The sequence below is a fragment of the Heterodontus francisci genome, chromosome 7 (genome assembly GCF_036365525.1).
Source record: "Heterodontus francisci isolate sHetFra1 chromosome 7, sHetFra1.hap1, whole genome shotgun sequence".
Taxonomy (NCBI): domain Eukaryota; kingdom Metazoa; phylum Chordata; class Chondrichthyes; order Heterodontiformes; family Heterodontidae; genus Heterodontus; species Heterodontus francisci.
This window is the reverse complement of record NC_090377.1, coordinates 16,322,831-16,340,828: the sequence shown is the minus strand read 5'-3', so window position 1 is coordinate 16,340,828 and position 17,998 is coordinate 16,322,831. Positions and strand designations below refer to the sequence as shown.

The window sequence follows — 17,998 nt, the reverse complement described above, 5'->3', positions numbered from 1 at the left end:
TGAAAGAGAGAGAAAGAGAAAGAGAGAGAAAGAGAGAGAGAGAAAGAGAGAGAGAGAAAGAGAGAGAGAGAAAGAGAGAGAAAGAGAGAGAGAGAGAGAGAGAGAGAGAGAGAATGAGAGAATGAGAGAAAAAGAGAATGAGAGAAAAAGAGAATGAGAGAAAAAGAGAAAGAGAGAAAGAGAGAAAGAGAAAGAGAGAGAGAGGAAGAGAGAGAGAGGAAGAGAGAGAGAGGAAGAGAGAGAGAGGAAGAGAGAGAGAGGAAGAGAGAGAGAGGAAGAGAGCGAGAGGAAGAGAGCGAGAGAGAGATCAAAGAGTTTATACCAGGCTGATTTGAATCTTTGACTTCACAGCCTAGGGTCTGCACCAAAGATAGAAGATGGGAATTTTTACCCTGATGTGTATTAGCATGGTGTTATTTATCGTAGCCTATGCTTAATGCTTTGAAGCAATTCGGCTGAAAATTTATAATAAATGTGGATTTAAAGATATAGTACAAAATGTTTTTTAGACTCTTGAAATTCCCTTTGACCCATAATGAGGTTAACACCAGGTGGGATATCTCTGTAAAAACAGAACATGAGTAATTTCCCCCTCCCCCACAAAACATGTTTCGACATAACTAGACAAAAGTCAAAATGTGAAGGTCAGGACAAGGTTTAACTTGATAATTATACATAGTTCAAACCCTTTCTCCCATTTAGAAACAACACCAGTGTGGAATGACAGTAATATAAAACTTAATCATAGGAAGGGCTATAAAAGCCTCTCAATCAAATCTTCCAGAATCTGTAAACTGAGCCAAGCTATCCCAGTTAAAGAAAGAATCAACTGTATTTATACAACATCTTTCACAGTTTAAGGCTACCTCAAAGCACCTTAGAATCAATAGATTATTTTTTCCAAGTGTAGTCACTGTTATGTTGACAAACACAGCAGACAATTTGGCAAAATAATGTCACACAGCTAATAATGAGATCATTCACAGTATCATAGAATTACAAGATAGAAGGAGGCTATTCCACCCATTGTGCCCGTGCTGCTGTCCAAGTAGAAGGAAAAAGACTTGCACTCATGACCCCAGTTTTGTCCTAATGCACTTTATTGCCAGTGAAGCAATTTTGAAGTGTAGTTACTGCTGTAATCACATTGTTACAGTGCAGAAGGAGGCCATTCAGCCCATCGTGTCCGCATCAGCTCTCTGAAAGAGCATTCACTCAGTTCCATTCCCTGCCTTCTCCCTGTAACCCTGCACATTCTTCCTTTTCATTTTTTTTTTCCTTTTCATATAACACATGTAATGTTGGGAGTGTGGCAGCCAATTTACACACAGTAAGCAATGTGATAACGGACAGATAAATCTTTTTTTTTGGTGGGATGCGGGCGTCGCTGGCTAGGCAAGCATTTATTGTCCATCCCCAATTGCCCTGAACTGAATGGCTTGCTAGGCCATTTAATAGTCAACTACATTGCTGTGAGTCTGGAGTTACATGTAGGCCAGACCAGGGAAGGATGGCAGATTTCCTTCCCTAAAGGACATTAGCGAACCCGATGGGTTTTTACAACAATCGGCAATGGTTTCACGGTCACCATTAGACAAGCCTTTTTAATTCCAGAGTTATTAATTGAATTCAAATTTTACCATCTGCTGTGGTGGGATTCGAACCCATGTCCCCAGAGCATTAGTCGGGGGCTCTGGATTACTCATCTTATGACATTACTACGACACCATCACCTTGATTTTGTGCTCAAATTCTGGAGTGGGACTTGGACCCACAACCATTTTGACTCAGAGGTGAGAGTGAAACCCACTGAGCTCAGGATGAGTCCCTTTCTCTTCTCTTTCTCCATAGCCCTCCAAAATGTTTTTCATCTTCAAGTATTTATGCAATTTCCTGTGACCAATTAGTTGATCTGGTTTGATGGTTGAGGGATAAATATTGGCCAGGACACAGAGTGAGATTCGTTGCTGTTTCAGTAGTGCCGGGGGATTCTTTATATCCAACTGAACAGGCACAATGTCCCAACCTAAAGCAGCACTCCTTCAGCACCACAATGAGGCGTCAATTCAGATTACATTCTCAATCCCTGGAATCTACAATCTTGTAACTCAGAAGACGAGTGCCTTCCAAACTGAGCCAAGCCTACAGTCTAGTCCTCGGTATATGTATTACCGCAGGAAGTGGTTTCCAAATACCGGGACAAGGTTTGGAACACAAACAAGATTTTTTTTTAAAGGCTCCCTCCACCCTCCACACCCCCCCCCCCCCCCCCCGGTGTAAATTGGGGAGATAATCCCCATTTAATTTGCATTCTTGATGTGGAACATTAACGCAACACTTCCTTCCCACCTCACCCACAGCAACCCCCCACACAAAAAGCAAATCACATCACCTGCAGTGGGGATCCCCAGGCGGTGGGCAAATTAAACTGGTCAGTCCTCGGGGGGAGGAAAACAGACATGGCCACTTAACTCTCTCCCAGACACAACCGACAGAAGTTAGCACTGGAGATGGGGACGGGAAAGAGATGCAGACCCCCTCCTCTCAGTCTGCTGTATGGGGATTACACCAAGATTGCAACCTTCCTATTCCCATCAAAAAGGAGACACTCAGAGAGGATCTAATACAAGCAGTGCACGCCAATTATTTATTTCTTACATATGGCTCTATTGTCATCTCTACTACAGAGAGACTAATAATGCTGTCAAGTTTCGACTTCCATTTGGTATTGAAAGGGTCAATTAATCAATTATGATTCATACCATAAAACTTTGAATTATGATATAAGACGAGGATATTTTACAGCTGCAGTTTTCTAGACAGAACGACCTCTGGATTGCTCTAGCGCTGGCACTTTTATTGCAGGATGTACAAGGTACACAGGTAGACAGAAGAGCGCCAAGATGACGAACTCTGCAACAGATCACATTCCCTCGGTCTTCATAACCACTGATCAGAGGGGAAAAAAACAAAAGCGCTGCTGCCTGCGTTTGAACACCTGGAGGGTTCGCTATCTTTGTGTGTGGGATAAAGTTTTAATTACCTATAGACTTCCCGATGTAAGTGAAGATCCTCTCCCATGTAAACAATGCACAGCCTTTTTTTTAAAAAAAGTGTCTCGGTCTGCGCAACGCTCAGCGTTCGATAGTGAAGCGAAACGTGACCCCAAACACAGTAACAAGGGATTATACAGAGAGAGGTTCCAGCCACAACCTCTTCAGGACCCCCTACATAATACAACAAAAAAGAACGGACTCCCAGCGAGCAACTTTCAGCTGCTCGGGGGCAAAACCGCTTCACATCAACACTAAAGCTGCTGCATTCGGCCAAAACATCTGCAATCCACCAGATTTTATACTTGAAGTAGCTGTCCAAAAACCCTGAAACATTTCTAAACGTGCTCACTTTACAAGAGAGAATTACAATGCATTGATTGGTGTAATTATCCTCACTGTCTTATTTATATACAAGATGTATTATTTTTCGGTCACAATCTTGCATTCCGCTCCTGAAAAGTACCCCCCCCCCCCCTTTCCAGCAAAACTTACAACTTTCAAAGGGTCTGAACAGAGCATACATGAAAATAGGATTTGGAAATCACGCTTCAACCCATTTGATCCGAGACTGCTACAGCAACTCACTCACAATACTGCGAAAACCGTACAGCACAAGCAACGCGAGCTTTTTTTTAAAAAAAGATCAACATCAATTTTTTAAAAAGCCACAAACACATGGAGGTCGGCTAACAAACCTTCAAATTCCAATTTTTCAGACAATCCAATCAAAAAAAACTCCAGTGCCTCAATAGCAGTCCTATAAATGTTGAAAGAATACACAGAAGCTATTTCGTGCAGCTGCCTCCTTCTCCCAAAAGATATTTGCATCTATTATGTTAATATAGACTCTCCTTGTTTCAAATAAAATGCAATCTATCCATAGGAATCAACAGCTATTTCGTCTTGAAGTTTAATGTGCGCCAATTAAAAGTTGCAATAAAAGTTTTTAAAACTTTCCACAAACTTTCTTTTAAAAAATAACAAAAGCTGCAAAACAAGGTTTTCCAAAAGTTATGCTCACCATAAAAATAGTTGTCCAATAAATTTAAAAAAACGTTTTTTCTCCTTCTGTCTCTCTTTAATCCCGATTATATTTAAGAAGTGGTTCTCCAACCCGCAATGGTTACAGTATCCACAAGAACTACTCTGCAAAGTGATGGCTCTCTCACCGACAGCGCAGCCCGAACCATTCACAGGAACATCGTAATTCCCGTCTGCCAAGGGGGTAAACTTGTTAAAAACACATAATATTGAAATTCATATTCACTATTTCTTGCACAAAAAATATGACTCTAGGCAACGAATAAAATGAACAAAACTTCTTTTGGTAATAATTTTCTCGATTATTCTTGTTTATTACTCAACTTCTTTGATTTATTAAAATTGTTCCCCCTCCCTCCTCCTGTTGAGATAGACCAGCTGATCGGCCTCGTTGGATTGACAGAGCGGCTGAGACTGCGCAGGCGCTTCTTTTACTGGCGCCGCGACGCCTGACGGGATTTGTAGTTCTTGTAAAGCAACCCAATGAGTGGGTCGGCAGCGACTACAGTTCCCAAAGCGCATTGCGCTCCCTCGCTTTCTATATGTAGCCCTCAGGCGCGACTGCGCATGTCTGTATGGAACACCGTGGCAACATGGCGGCGCGCAGGCAGTGCGGGGCTTCGGGCGCAGGGACTTTACAAACGGTTTATTTCTTATTGTTGGTGAGTTGGCCGTCTTTCGTTTCCGCAGGGTAAAGGCAGTTAGGTGGCGTCTCGTTTATCGAAACAGGAAGAGAGAGGCGAAATAATCAATAGTTGTAGTTTTTAATGTGGGAAGGGTGAAGTGATTTGTTGCTGTGCTGGGAGTGGGGTAGGAGTCGGTGGCTGACCGGTGGCGGTTGCAAAGGGCCGGGCGGCTGTTGTCAAGGGTCAGCCGGCGGGACAGCGATCAGCTGTTCCATGGCAGCTACACATCTCCTGCACTTCCACATCCTATTGTGTGTCCGGGTGCCAATCTATTGTGATTTTAATTATTATTTGCGCATCACTTGCTCGCAAAACTGGGACTTGCAACTTTATCTTTACAATTGCAAGCCTTATTTTTGTGCTTGTTTTTGCATTTTATAATTCCCAGCAGTTAAATCGTTTGGTTTTATCTGTTTCCCCGAAGCAAATGTTTGTACAAACGCCTTAAGTCAATTAATAAAAGAAGGGCTCTTCAAGTAATTCGTCGCCCTCTGCGCATTTTGGAAATCATTTGGGTTGTATTTTAAAAAGAAAATTCTGCCATTTAGCATTTTCGAACGTTTTTAGATTAGATTAGAGATACAGCACTGAAACAGGCCCTTCGGCCCACCGAGTCTGTGCCGAACATCAACTACCCATTTATACTAATCCTACACTAATCCCATATTCCTACCAAACATCCCCACCTGTCCCTATATTTCCCTACCACCTACCTACACTAGTGACAATTTATAATGGCCAATTTACCTATCAACCTGCAAGTCTTTTGGCTTGTGGGAGGAAACCGGAGCACCCGGAGAAAACCCACGCAGACACAGGGAGAACTTGCAAACTCCACACAGGCAGTACCTGGAATCGAACCCGGGTCCCTGGAGCTGTGAGGCTGCGGTGCTAACCACTGCGCCACTGTGCCGCAAACTGTTGCATAGTTTCTGTCTATTAATATCCGTGTCGCTTGTTCCGTAGACACTGACTAGAGGCAGGTAAGGAGTGGGACATGATATTTACTGTGTAAACACATCTCAACTGTCCACAAGCTTATCTATGTTTGAGTGAACATCCTCTCAAGATTTGATAGTCTGACATATCAGAAAATGTTGGAAACAAAGTTAACTTTTCAGGTCTACCACTTTTTCGTCGACAGTAAAAGAAAAAAAAATCTGAAATAAAATGTTAACCATACCTTTCTGTTTCCTCAGATAATCTGCAGACCATTTCTAATATTTTCTGCTTTTATTTCTCTTCTCAAAAGGGTCTTTTGGCCAATTTTTCCCAATCAGTTAGTTTATTTTTAATCAGTTAAATAGTCACTACAAACTTCTTTGTTTAAAAAGTAAACAATATTATATCGTCTAGTAATCCCGAGAATGAATTTAAATCACAGCATGACAGTTTGAAAATTTGAATTGAGTTTTAAATAAAATCTGGAATTGGTAAAATTGACCATGAAGGTGTTTGATTGATGTGTTTTTAAAGAACTATTTTCATTATGCATTGGTATCAATGTGCTTACTAATTTAGCGTCTCAAATTGCTCCCAGCAACATCACCAGTGACAGATCTGTAACCACCAGCATTTTGCTGCTCACCATGTTCCCTTTAGACATAAACCAAATTTGGAGAGAAAGAACATAATCTACAGCTGGTCTATTTGATGTACCTCCATTATGCTTTATTGAAATGCTACTCACAGCATTGAGTACTATACATAAACTTTTTGCACAGCTCACAAATCTTAATATTCTGGCTGGATTGAGAAGTCTTTTAAAAAGAAATCCACAGATTAACTCCATGAAAATGTAAGTTTTATTGATTAAATTGCATGAATCATTTTTTTAAAAAGGCAAGGTATAGCAATTATATTGCCAGATTAGTAATCCAGACGTCTGGCCGAATAATCCAGAACCAGGAGTTTAAACCTCACCAAGACAGTTATAGAACATGAATGGAAACTTGGAAATTAAAATCCGGAATCTCTAAAAGTGCCCATGAAGCTGTCAGATTATCATGACCATTCAGCTGCTCCATTTATTTCCTTTAGGGAAGGAAACATCCAGTCCTTACCCAGTCTGGCCGATATGTGAATCCAGTGCCATGCCAACATGACTGACTCTTAACTGCCCTCTGAAGTGGCCTAGCAAGCCACTCATTTGTATCCAGGAAAACTAGACGTTTGGAATAAATAAGGTCATAGACTGGGTGTACTTTGGCAAGTGAATCTCCCCAAAGCCTGTCCACCATCTACAAGGCACTACTCAGGAGTGTGATGGAATACACTCCACTTGCCTGGATGAGTGCAGCTCCAACAACATTCAAGAAGCTCGACACCATCCAGGAACAACCTACTTGATCGGCGCTCTGATCAACATTTTAAACATTTACTCCCTCCACCACTGACACACTGTGGCCTCAGTGTGTACCATCTACAAGATGTACAGCAACTCAGCAAGGCTCCTTTGACAACACCTTCCAAACCGACAACCTCTACTACCTAGAAAAACAAAGGCAGCAGGCAAATAGGAACACCACCATCTGCAAATTCCCCTCCAAGTCACACACTATCCTGACTTGGAAATATATCGCTGTTCTTCATCACTTGGTCAAAATGCTGGAACTCCCTCCCTAACAGCATTTTGGGGGTGTGATCACCGCACAGACTGCAGTGGTTCAAGAAGGTAGCTCGCCAATACCTTCTCAAGGGCAATTAGGAATTAGCAATTAATGCTGCCTTGCTAGTGATGGCCACATCCCATAGGCAAGCTAGTTGAAAGTTATGAACTTTAGCCTGTTTGGAACCATATAAATAGAAGAATAGCTGCTTTGTCTACATTTGTAGTTGATTTTAATGTCAGCTCACTAGTAAAATCGTAGATCTCATTGTTTGGATAATTAGGATGGCAACCACTTCGGCAAAATAATGTCAATCAGGTCTTGAACCATCCAAGCATCCAGTCTTCATTTTGCCAATGTGACAGCTACCCTTATTTCTGGATTTTGACCCAGTGATGAAGAACGGTGATATATTTCCAAGTCAGGATGGTGTGTGACTAGGAGGGGAATTTTCTTGAAGCTGCCAACATGACAAAAGGTTCTTTCTGAGAAAAGGAAAACTGTAAGTTTACAGATATACGACAGAAAATAAGCTTTGTCTCTGTTGTGCTGTGTAGTGGTTTGTGATGCTGAACCATACAGACCAGAAAGGTCCCAATAGATGCTTCAGAACCTACAAGGTACTGTGTGCTTCCAAGTACAGTTCCCCATTTGTACTGAGTTTGCTGATCTCAGCTGGAAGATCTTGCATTTATACAGCACCTTATCATATCCTGGCGCATTTGGTAGGAAGAATACTTCTTGGAAAATAAGTGTCTAAATGGGATAGAAGGGCAGACTGGTCTGGGGTACAGATACATAAAACACTAAAAGTAGCAACACGGGTGAATAAGGCCATTTTAAAAAAAAAAGTAGTACTGGTGTTAATTTCAAGAAAAATAGAATTGAAGAGCAGAGAAGTTACATTAAATTTGTATAGAGCCTAGGTTAGGTCATACTTGGAGTACTGCGAATGGTTCTAGTCTCTATTATGGAAAGGACACAAGGGAACTTGAGAAGGTAAAAAAATTCATTGAAATGATACCAGAACTGAGCCGTAATCTTATCAGGAAAGATTAAACCGACTGGTGCTGTCTCCTCTAGGAACAAGAAGACTGCAAAGTGACATTTAGAGGCCTTTGAGATTATGAAAGGGTTTGATCGGGAAAGAACAAGGGGAGTGGGACTCTTTCAAAGACCCAGCACAGACTGAATGTCATCCTTCTGTGTTGTATAATTCTAAATATACCTGCAAATCTAAATATAAAGCTGTCTTTTTTTTCAAAAAAAAGAGACAGACCAGTGGATGCAACAATCCGTGGCACTCGTGCACAAAACTTACTTGCAAAAGCAAAATACAGCGGATGCTGAAAATCTGAAACAAAAGCAGAACATGCTGGAAATACTTAGCAGGTCTGGCAGCATCTGTGGAGAGAAACAGAGTTAACGTTTCAGGCTATAGTATAGACATACTGTGAGTTTTGCCACTTTTGGTTACTATTCAGTGAGCTGCACACGAGGGCATTGGGTAAGAACAAATTATGATCGAATGTGATGATTTCGCAGCTGAAACCTTCCAGTAGGAGTTACAGGATATCAATCCATAGCAAGAATGTTGGTAAATATTTATTTTTTCTTCCTCCGTCGCCTATCCTAATGTTGGAGTGCTGAAGTTGATAACACCACCTCTGCAGCAGCCCTTTCAGTTTATCATTTTTCTAATGGTTACAAGTATTAGTATCTATTTGTGGAGAATATGCAAAATAGAGTGCAAAAATAGCAGATGAGATGCAACACTGAACCAAGATTGAGACAAACACACGTCAGTTTGTTCTACTTCAGTAAATGGATCATCAGGTTTCAGTGAAAAGAAATAAAATACAGTTTGGGGATTATAATCTGCAGCACTGAATTTAACATAAACCTTTTAATTGCACACATATTCAGTCTGGGACTTATTCCAAATCTGATTTTAATATTGCAGTTTAATTGGGTGGATTTTCTAAAATGTTTCTACTGGCTTTCTATTCTCTAAATCGTATTTCAAGAAACTGTTAACTGATATTTTTTTCTCCAAGATTCATTTTGCACATCTTAACATTTTTACACCCACCTTTGTTATCCAGCAGAAAACTTGAATTTTTGACAAACAAATTTTTTTTAAAAAAGGATAATGGGTTATTCACTGCAGGATTTAACTACAGTTCTTGTAGGTGTGAAAAATATTTTTTGTCATGAATTTATTTATATTTATTGTACTTGGTCTAAGAGAAAAATAAATCTAAATCATGGTATTGTTTTGTATTTTATCAATTGGTCAATCAGTCTGGTGGGTACTCCTTTCTGAATTTGCAAACTCGCTTGCTCTCCATTATAATTTCTCTTGTCTCTATTGCAGCTATGAAAGAAAGAAAACTTGCATATATGCAGCAAGTACAAATCCAGTTAATTTCGAAAAGTCATCGCTGCTGCTGTGTAGGCAAACATTGAGTCAATGTGTGCAAAGTAAGATGCAACAACTGCAGTATGATGAATGACTGGTTAGAAGTATGTAGTTGGTGATTGAGGCGTGAATCTTGGCCAGCATATTGGTTGAGTTCCTTACTCTTCAAATCGTGAAGACCTCTACCTGAATTGTTGACAAGGACTCAGCTTAATGTCTCATCTTGTAAGATGGCACCTATGACAGTGCTGGACTCCTTGTATACTGCCCTGAAGTAATAGCCTGGAATATGTGCACTGCCCAATGTATAACTGAACTATACAGGGCAAAGAGCTCCAGGTTTAATCTCTAGACTGTGCTGGGTGACCTGACCTGCTAACAATAAGAGTGATACAATCAGCTTCAATACTTCTGAGCTAGGAAGAAGCAAGAAGTCAGCCAGAGTTCTGAATCGGGAAGTCTATTTTCACTATGGATGATACTAAAACATAAATATTTTGTAACGTTAGATTATTTCTCATTCTTTCTTGCTGAACACCGCACTCACAAGGTTAAGGTAAGTCACTGCTTGCTATTCTGCCTGTCATGTGGAATGCACGTGACAGTCTGTCTAATTTTAACACTTCAGGGCAAGGCACACCGTTTGCAACAGTCTTGGTCTGTGAGGTTTAATTATTATTGGAGGACCCTTCTCATGGGTCATTCAAAGCATTCAGCACAGATCAGGCCTCTTCAATTTGGTCAGCTTAACCCCTTTTGTTCGACGCAGAATCAGTAGCCTGAGCAATGTACTGAAAATTTTCTCTAAGTGGCAAAGGTACTTGTGAAGACCAACACCTTGGCTGATTGACAAGCTGTAAATGATGAACCTAGTCTAATTGACAGATAGCATTGTCTCATGTATTCTCTTTCAATATATTTCAAAAGACATTGAATGATCTATCTATCTCTGCCTTTTGTGCAAGCTAGCAGTCAGTCTGAAGCCTACAGAAAGATTAAACTAAATCAGTAGCTCCATGGTAGCATCTCAAGAAATGAGCAACCCTGTTTCAAGGATGTAATTTGTGTTTGAGTTAGCGCAACAGAAGCATTTTTGTTTTTTTGGCAATTTGAGGAAAATAGTTGCTGCTTGTAATGAATGTTCATTTACCTGTTTAGTACCAAATAAATTTGTATGTTGGGTCTGATGCAGTATATATTCATCCGCTGACAGAATAGGTAATCACGTGATCTATTTCAGTAAATGGAGCACAGTCACAAGGATTCTCTGTTTAACCTCTGGAACTTGCTGTGATTTGTTTCAATAAGGGGCAGGTAAAGGTGCCCTCTGGTTCATAAGGGGATGCCAAGTCTTCCAATTTTTACCTCAGTTACATTGTCCCACTGCACCCTGCCTGAGCTCATCTGCTGCTGAACCCCTCATCCACTACTCTAACTCTACACTTAACTACTCCAAGCTTCCGGGCCAGCCTCCCATCTCCCACCCAACATAAACTTGCTTCTTGTATCCTAACTTGTACCAAGACTCCTTCATCCATCACCTCTGTACTTGCTGACCTACATTGGCTCCTGGTCTGGCAAAGCCTCAGTTTTAAAATTCTCATCCTTGTTTTCAGATCTCTCCACAGCCTCATTCCTCCCTATCTCTGGAACCTCCTCCAGACTTAGAAGCCTCAAAGACCTCTGCAGTCCAGTTCTGGCCTCTTGCACACCCCTGATTTTAATCACTCCACCATTGGCGGCCATGCCTTCAAATGCCTAGGCCCTAAGCTCTGGAATTCCTTCCATAAATCCCCTACTCCTTTCTCCTCCTTTAAGACTTTCCTTAAAGCCTACTTCTTTGTCCAAGTTTTTGGTCACCTGTTCTAATATTTTCTTATGTGGCTTTTGTTAAATTGCGCCTGTGACATGCCTTGGGTTGTTTTATTATGTTAAAGGTGCTATAATAATGCAAGTTGCTGTTGTTGACGCAAGGTCCACTTACAGGAGTAGCCGTTAAACACCAGACATTCAACTCGGCTTCAGTGTTTAAAAACCCCAAAGTGTAACTGCCGTCACAGCTTAACTTTTAAAAGACAAGGTAGCTCTTCATAACCACTGATCCTGATTTGCAAGAGCTGTTCTTAACCTCTCTTAAACAGTGCGATTCTTTCTCCAGCAGTGGAACTTTAGCCCTTTGGCTAGAATTCTCAGTATTGAAAACAAACAGCCGAGTCAGGTGAAATTGTGAAAATTACTTGGATATACTTCTCTGCTTAAGGTCTGAAAATCTGCTGACCTAAGATTTATGGGAAATCAATTGAGCCGTTGTAGACGTTATCCCCTTTGAGGACCTTTCTTTCCAACTGCCTAACTTACCTGTTTTCCTCCCCAAGGCAGTGCTGTCCACGTGCCTCATGGCAGCAAAAGTGTCTCCACTGATTGAGAAAGTCGATGACCAAAAAGAACTAAAGAAACTCATGCGGACACGTAATAATGTATTGGTCCTCTACTCCAAGTCAGGTGAGCAGATTCTGTATCTTCCGACAAAGGTACAGAAAGATTAAACTAAATCAGTGCTCCATTGTAGCATCTCAAGAAATGAGCAACTCTGTTTCAAGGATGTAATTTGTGTTTGAGTTGGTACAAAAGCATTTTTGTTGTTTTGGCAATTTGAGGAAAATAGTTACTGCTTGTACTGAATGTTCATTTACCTGGTTAGTACCAAATAAATTTGTATGTTGGGTCTGATGCAGTTTATATTCATCTGTTGACAGAAGACTAGGTAATCACCTAGTATTTCAATAAATGGAGTACAGTCGCAAGGATTCTTTCACTTCGTAAACCCTGCTTTTAAAGCTGTATTCAAAGACTGCATCCCATTCAACCTGCATAGTGGCATGTTGTCCTGTCCCATCTGCAGGAGATTAGATTAGATTAGAGATACAGCACTGAAACAGGCCCTTCAGCCCACCGAGTCTGTGCCGACCATCAACCACCCATTTATACTAATCCTACACTAATCCCATATTCCTACCAAACATCCCCACCTGTCTCTATATTTCCCTACCACCTACCTATACTAGTGACAATTTATAATGGCCAATTTACCTACCAACCTGCAAGTCTTTTGGCTTGTGGGAGGAAACCGGAGCACCCGGAGAAAACCCACGCAGACACAGGGAGAACTTGCAAACTCCACACAGGCAGTACCCAGAATCGAACCCGGGTCCCTGCAGCTGTGAGGCTGCAGTGCTAACCACTGCGCCACTGTGATATACAAAAACACAGTCACGTTCTGTATGTACACTGATGCCACCTCACTACCAAATCCCTCAACCCCTCTGCTGTCAGACTACTTGTCTCGCATCCATTTCTGGATGAGCATCAGACTACTTGTCTCACATCCAATTCAGTATTAGGAAGACCAAAGACAAAGTCTTCAGGCCCTGTCGCAAACTCCGTTCCATATCTACTGGCTCTATCCCTCTCCCGGGCAACTGTCTGAGGTTGAACTAGACTGTTTGCAACCTCGGTGTCATATTTCATCCTGACGTGAGCTTCCAACCACACATCTGTGCCATCACTGAGTCTGCCTGTTCCCACCTCAACATAACCTGACTCTGCCCCTGTCTCAGCTCTTCTGCTGCTGAAACCCTCACTCATGTATTTGTCACCTCTAGACTAGACTATTCCAATGCACCCCTGACTGGTTTCCCATCTTCCATCCTTTGTAAACTTAAGCTAATCCAAATCTCTGCTGCCCATATCCTAACTCTCAACAAGTTCTGTTCACCCATTGCCCCTGTGTTCGCTAAGCTACATTCCCAGTTAAGTAATGTCTCGATTTTAATAATTCTCATGCTTGTTTTCAAATCCTTTCATTGCCTTGCCCCTTCCTATCTCTGTAACCTCCTCAAGCCCTACAGCTCTGCGATATCTGTACTTCTCCAGCGCATTCCCTATTTTAATCACTCCAACATTGGCAGCCGTGCCTTCAGCTGCCGAGGCCCTAAGGTCTAAAATTCCCTCCCTAAACGTCTCCCCTCTTTGACCAAGCTTTTGTTCATCTGCCCTAATATGTCTTTAAGTGGCTTGGTGTCAAATTTTGTTTGCTAATGTTCCTGTGAAGCACTTGGGGCATTTTACTACATTAAAGGTGCTATATAAATGCAAGTTATTGCTGTTGTCTCATTCAACACGTTGTCATTGGGCATTAGGTGTGATTTACTTTTGTTTGTTCCCAAGTAGTAAGTTCCCTCCTTTTGTTAGAAATGATAATTGAAGCCCCTCCCTACCCATCTTCTCCAAAAGAATCCCTGGTTGAATATAGAAGAGCACACAACTGAAGGCCAGTCCCAGATAGGTAGGAAAGTAAGACGTGAAAAGGACATAAGGTGACTGCAAAGGGTTATAAATAGGTTAAGCGAGTGGGCAAAGATCTAGCAAATTGAGTATAATGTGGGAAAATGTGAAATTGTCCATTTTGGCAGGAGTCTTAGAGTCATAGAGTTATACAGCACAGAAACAGGCCCTTCAGCCCATCATGTCTATGCTGGCCATGAAGCACCTATCCTAATCCCATTTTCTAGGAAGAATGAAAAAGAAGCATATTATCTAAATGGTGAGAGATTGCACATCTTTGAGATGCCGAGGGATCTGGGTGTGCTCGTGCATGAATCGCAAAAGGTTAATATGCAGGTTCAGCAAATAATTAGGAAAGCTAATAGAATGTTATCGTTTATTGCAAGGGGGAATTGAATACAAAGGTAGGGAGGTTATGCTTCAGTTATACAGGGCATTGGTGAGACCACATCTGGGGTACTGTATACAGTATTGGTCTCCTTATTTAAGGAAGGATGTAAATGCATTGGAAGCAGTTCAGAGAAGGTTTACTAGACTAATACCTGGAATGGGCGGGTTGTCTTGCGAGGTAAGGTTGGACAGGGTAGGCTTGAATCTGCTGGAATTTAGAAGAGTAAGCGGCGACTTGATTGAAACATACAAGATCCTGAGGAGTCTTGACAGAGTGTATGTGGAAAGGATGTTTCCCCTTGTGGGAGAATCCAGAACTAGGGGTCACTATTTAAAAATAAGGGGTCGCCCATTTAAGACCGAGATGAGAAATGTTTTCTCGGAGGGTCGTGTGTCTTTGGAACTCTTCCTCAAACAGCAGTGGAAGCAGAGTCTTTAAATATTTTTAAGGCAGAGGTAGATAGATTCTTGATGAGCAAGGGGGTTAAAGGTTATCGAGGGGTTGGGGGGGCAGGAATGTGGAGACGAGGTTGCAATCAGATCAGCCATGATCTTACTTAATGGTGGGGCAGGCTCGTGGGGCTGAGTGGCTGACTTCCACTCCTAATTCGTATGTACGTATGCCCACATGCACCAAAGTGGCATTGGGCAAGATGTGGGAGCAATGTGACCCAGAAGACTGAAAAAGGAAATTAAGCAATAATTAAAAGTTGGATCGGGGGTAATGTGACCAGCAATCCAGGGGCATTATCTTTAATTATTGTCAGTAAAGTTAGATAATGAAATGTGGCAGTTGAAACGATTTATCTCCAAAAAATAATGACAAGCTTCAAGTATGTCCAACTTTAATTTGCATAGTATGTCATCCAGTTAACATGGCTTTCTTGTTTCTTTTTTAATTCACCTCAAGCTGCTCTCTCTGCCACCAGTGATGGTTGTGTAACCACCAGCATTGTTTAGCTCACCAAGCTCTCTTGCAACACGACCCAGATTTGGACAGAGACAACAAAATCTGCAGCTGGTCTTTATAGCGTGAAAATTTCACACCCACGTTATGCTTAACTAAATCCTACTCTCGGCACTGTGCAATGTATTTTAATCAGCAGCTAGGTTTTGGGAGAATGTAGTCTCTTAGCTCATGAAGCTGTACAAGCAGTATATATTCCTGACTGGAATTGTATTGGGAAAGGAAACATGCCTTTAAAAACAAAAAAATCAATAACAGTGACATGAAGCTGTCGGATTGTTGTAAAATGCCAGCTGGTTCATTCATGTCCTTCAGGGAAGGAAACCTGCTGTCCTTACCTCACTGACCTATATTTGACTTCAGTTCCACACCAAAGTGACTGACTTTTAACTGCCCTCTGAAATGGCCTAGCAAGCTACTCAGCTATATCAAAGCGCTACAAAGCAGAAATGCAGTCTGAGTAGAAACTCCACCACCACCTTTTCCGAGCAACTGGGGATGGGCAATAAATGCTGGCCTTGCCAGTGACTCCCACATCCCGAGAATGAATTTAAACAATACTCCTAATGGCAAATTCTGAACTAATGTGCTTTACAGTAGAAGCACTCTAATTATAACCCAGGCGTGATGTGAGTCACTTTGTGCTCATACTTGGAAACTACTTGTGCAAATACTGAAAGATAAAATTGTTAAACCAGGTGTGTGAAGTGATTTGACTGCTGTGAAATTACACTGCATTAAAAAAGAAAATAAATGGAAAGCTGGCATTTACAACAATTCAACAGCTTCAGAGTTACTGTTACTGATTTTATTTTTGTAAAAGACAGAAACTGTTTCTGGAGTGGTGGGGTAGACGGGGAGTGCGGAAGCTTATCCTTTGATACCTCAAATAAGTGGCCATTCTTCATGTGAGAGTCAAGACAGTAAGTTGACAGAAAGCAATTTTACCCAGGAGAGGGGCCATCGGAGCGGAGCCCAATTCTCATTCAATATGCCCCCCCCCCCGTCCCCTTACACTGTTGCACTTCCAGCTGGGAGTCAGTGAACAGTAATAAGGAGCAGGCACCCTGCTCAATTTATTTACTGTTTTTTTTTCTTTCCATTACTCAATCTCACCTTGCCTTTCCTTCTCTAGGTTTGCTGTAGCCAGTTGTAGCTCGCCCTCAGCTGAGATTCACTGGCTCCGCACAGACCCCAGCAACCTCCTTGGCCTGTATAATTCAGCTACTTGCTGCCTTTGAACTTTATTTTTTTCTGAGACCGTTAAGAGTTTTGGGAGAGCACAGCATAACTCAAACCTCTCTATGTACATCCTGTTCTCGCCCTGTTGATCCAGTGTTGCCTGCTCGTGGGTTTCCAATGGTGTTTGGAAACAAGTGATGGAAGGTGGCCAGTTGTGGCCCAAGGATGACTATTCCCGTCTCACCCTTTTCTTCCCCTTCCCCACATTCTGTAGGGTTGTGCTTAGCTGTCTCCATCCTGCAGCAAGTGCAGACGAGTTTGGCAGAGATTTCAACAGGCTCTTGGCAGTGAGCGTGCATCTGGTCTGGTGATTATATGGCAACTGCAATATTAACGAATGGGTTGTTCATTATCTCACTGTACTTTTATAATTTGTTAAAGGAGCCTGAATCTTTCTTGCAACTAACTGCACAGCACAATGGTGATAAGTAATGTTCAGTAACACCCATATTTGCTTTCTCACTGATAGCTGCTACTGCTGAACGATCACTTAAGCTGCTCTCTGACGTGGCAGAAGCAGTGAAAGGGCAGGGCACCATTGCCTGGGTAGATTGTGGGTAAGTTTTTTAACAATGATAGTTTGACGATGGGATGTTACAGAACCTTAAGTCTTTATGATTTAACCCATTTCTCTCATGCCTCCACCTAATTTCTAGTTGTTTTCCTTCTCTGGGTCTTTCGTATGATGCACAGTTCGCAGTTTGAAGGGGTCGGCAGGCAGCCTAACCTGCTTTCAGAGCTTGTTTCCCCATTCAGCCAGGATACTTCAACCGATTGCGTGTACTCATCTGTTTGGAACATAGGAATAGGAGTCGGCTATTCAGCAGCTCAAGCCTGTTCTGCCATGACTGATCTGTTCCTCCATTAACCTGCCTTAGCTCCATCTCCTTTGATATCTTTATCCAGCAAATATCTATGGTTCTGCATCACAAAAGCTCCAATTGTCCCACAATTTACAGCTTTTTTGGGGGAGTTTCAGATGTCCACTATTTGTGTGAAGAAGTGCTTTCTGATTTCTTTCCTAAATGGCCGAGCTCCAATTTTAAGGTTATAACCAATGATATTTACATTGCACCTTTAACCTAACAAAGCGCCCCGAAGTGCTTAACCCCTTGTTCTTGATTTCCCCTCCATCAAAGGAAATAGTTTCTCTGTATCTACCCTATCAAATCCTTTTAACATTTTAAGCACCCTGATCAGATCACACACAAGCTGATATCTTCATCTGTGTAGCATTTAGT

The 17,998-nt window shown here is 41.7% G+C and overlaps 2 protein-coding genes across 3 annotated transcripts in view; one reads left to right on the top strand and one right to left on the bottom strand.

Annotated features, from left to right (window-relative positions):
• Positions 1-4,196, bottom strand: part of sema5ba (sema domain, seven thrombospondin repeats (type 1 and type 1-like), transmembrane domain (TM) and short cytoplasmic domain, (semaphorin) 5Ba) — a 340,802-nt gene extending 336,606 nt beyond the window's left edge. For both annotated transcript variants that reach the window (XM_068034843.1, XM_068034844.1), the window contains exon 1: positions 4,078-4,196. The gene's annotated coding sequence lies outside the window, so the exon portion shown is untranslated. The remainder of the gene's footprint in view (positions 1-4,077) is intronic.
• Positions 4,197-4,678: 482 nt separating this feature from the next.
• pdia5 (protein disulfide isomerase family A, member 5) overlaps positions 4,679-17,998 on the top strand; it is a 126,091-nt gene continuing 112,771 nt past the window's right edge. Inside the window, exons 1-3 of the mRNA XM_068034842.1 lie at positions 4,679-4,759; positions 12,190-12,316; positions 17,227-17,314. Of these exons, the coding sequence (XP_067890943.1) occupies positions 4,691-4,759; positions 12,190-12,316; positions 17,227-17,314 (284 nt within the window). The 5' untranslated portion in view covers positions 4,679-4,690. The remainder of the gene's footprint in view (positions 4,760-12,189; positions 12,317-17,226; positions 17,315-17,998) is intronic.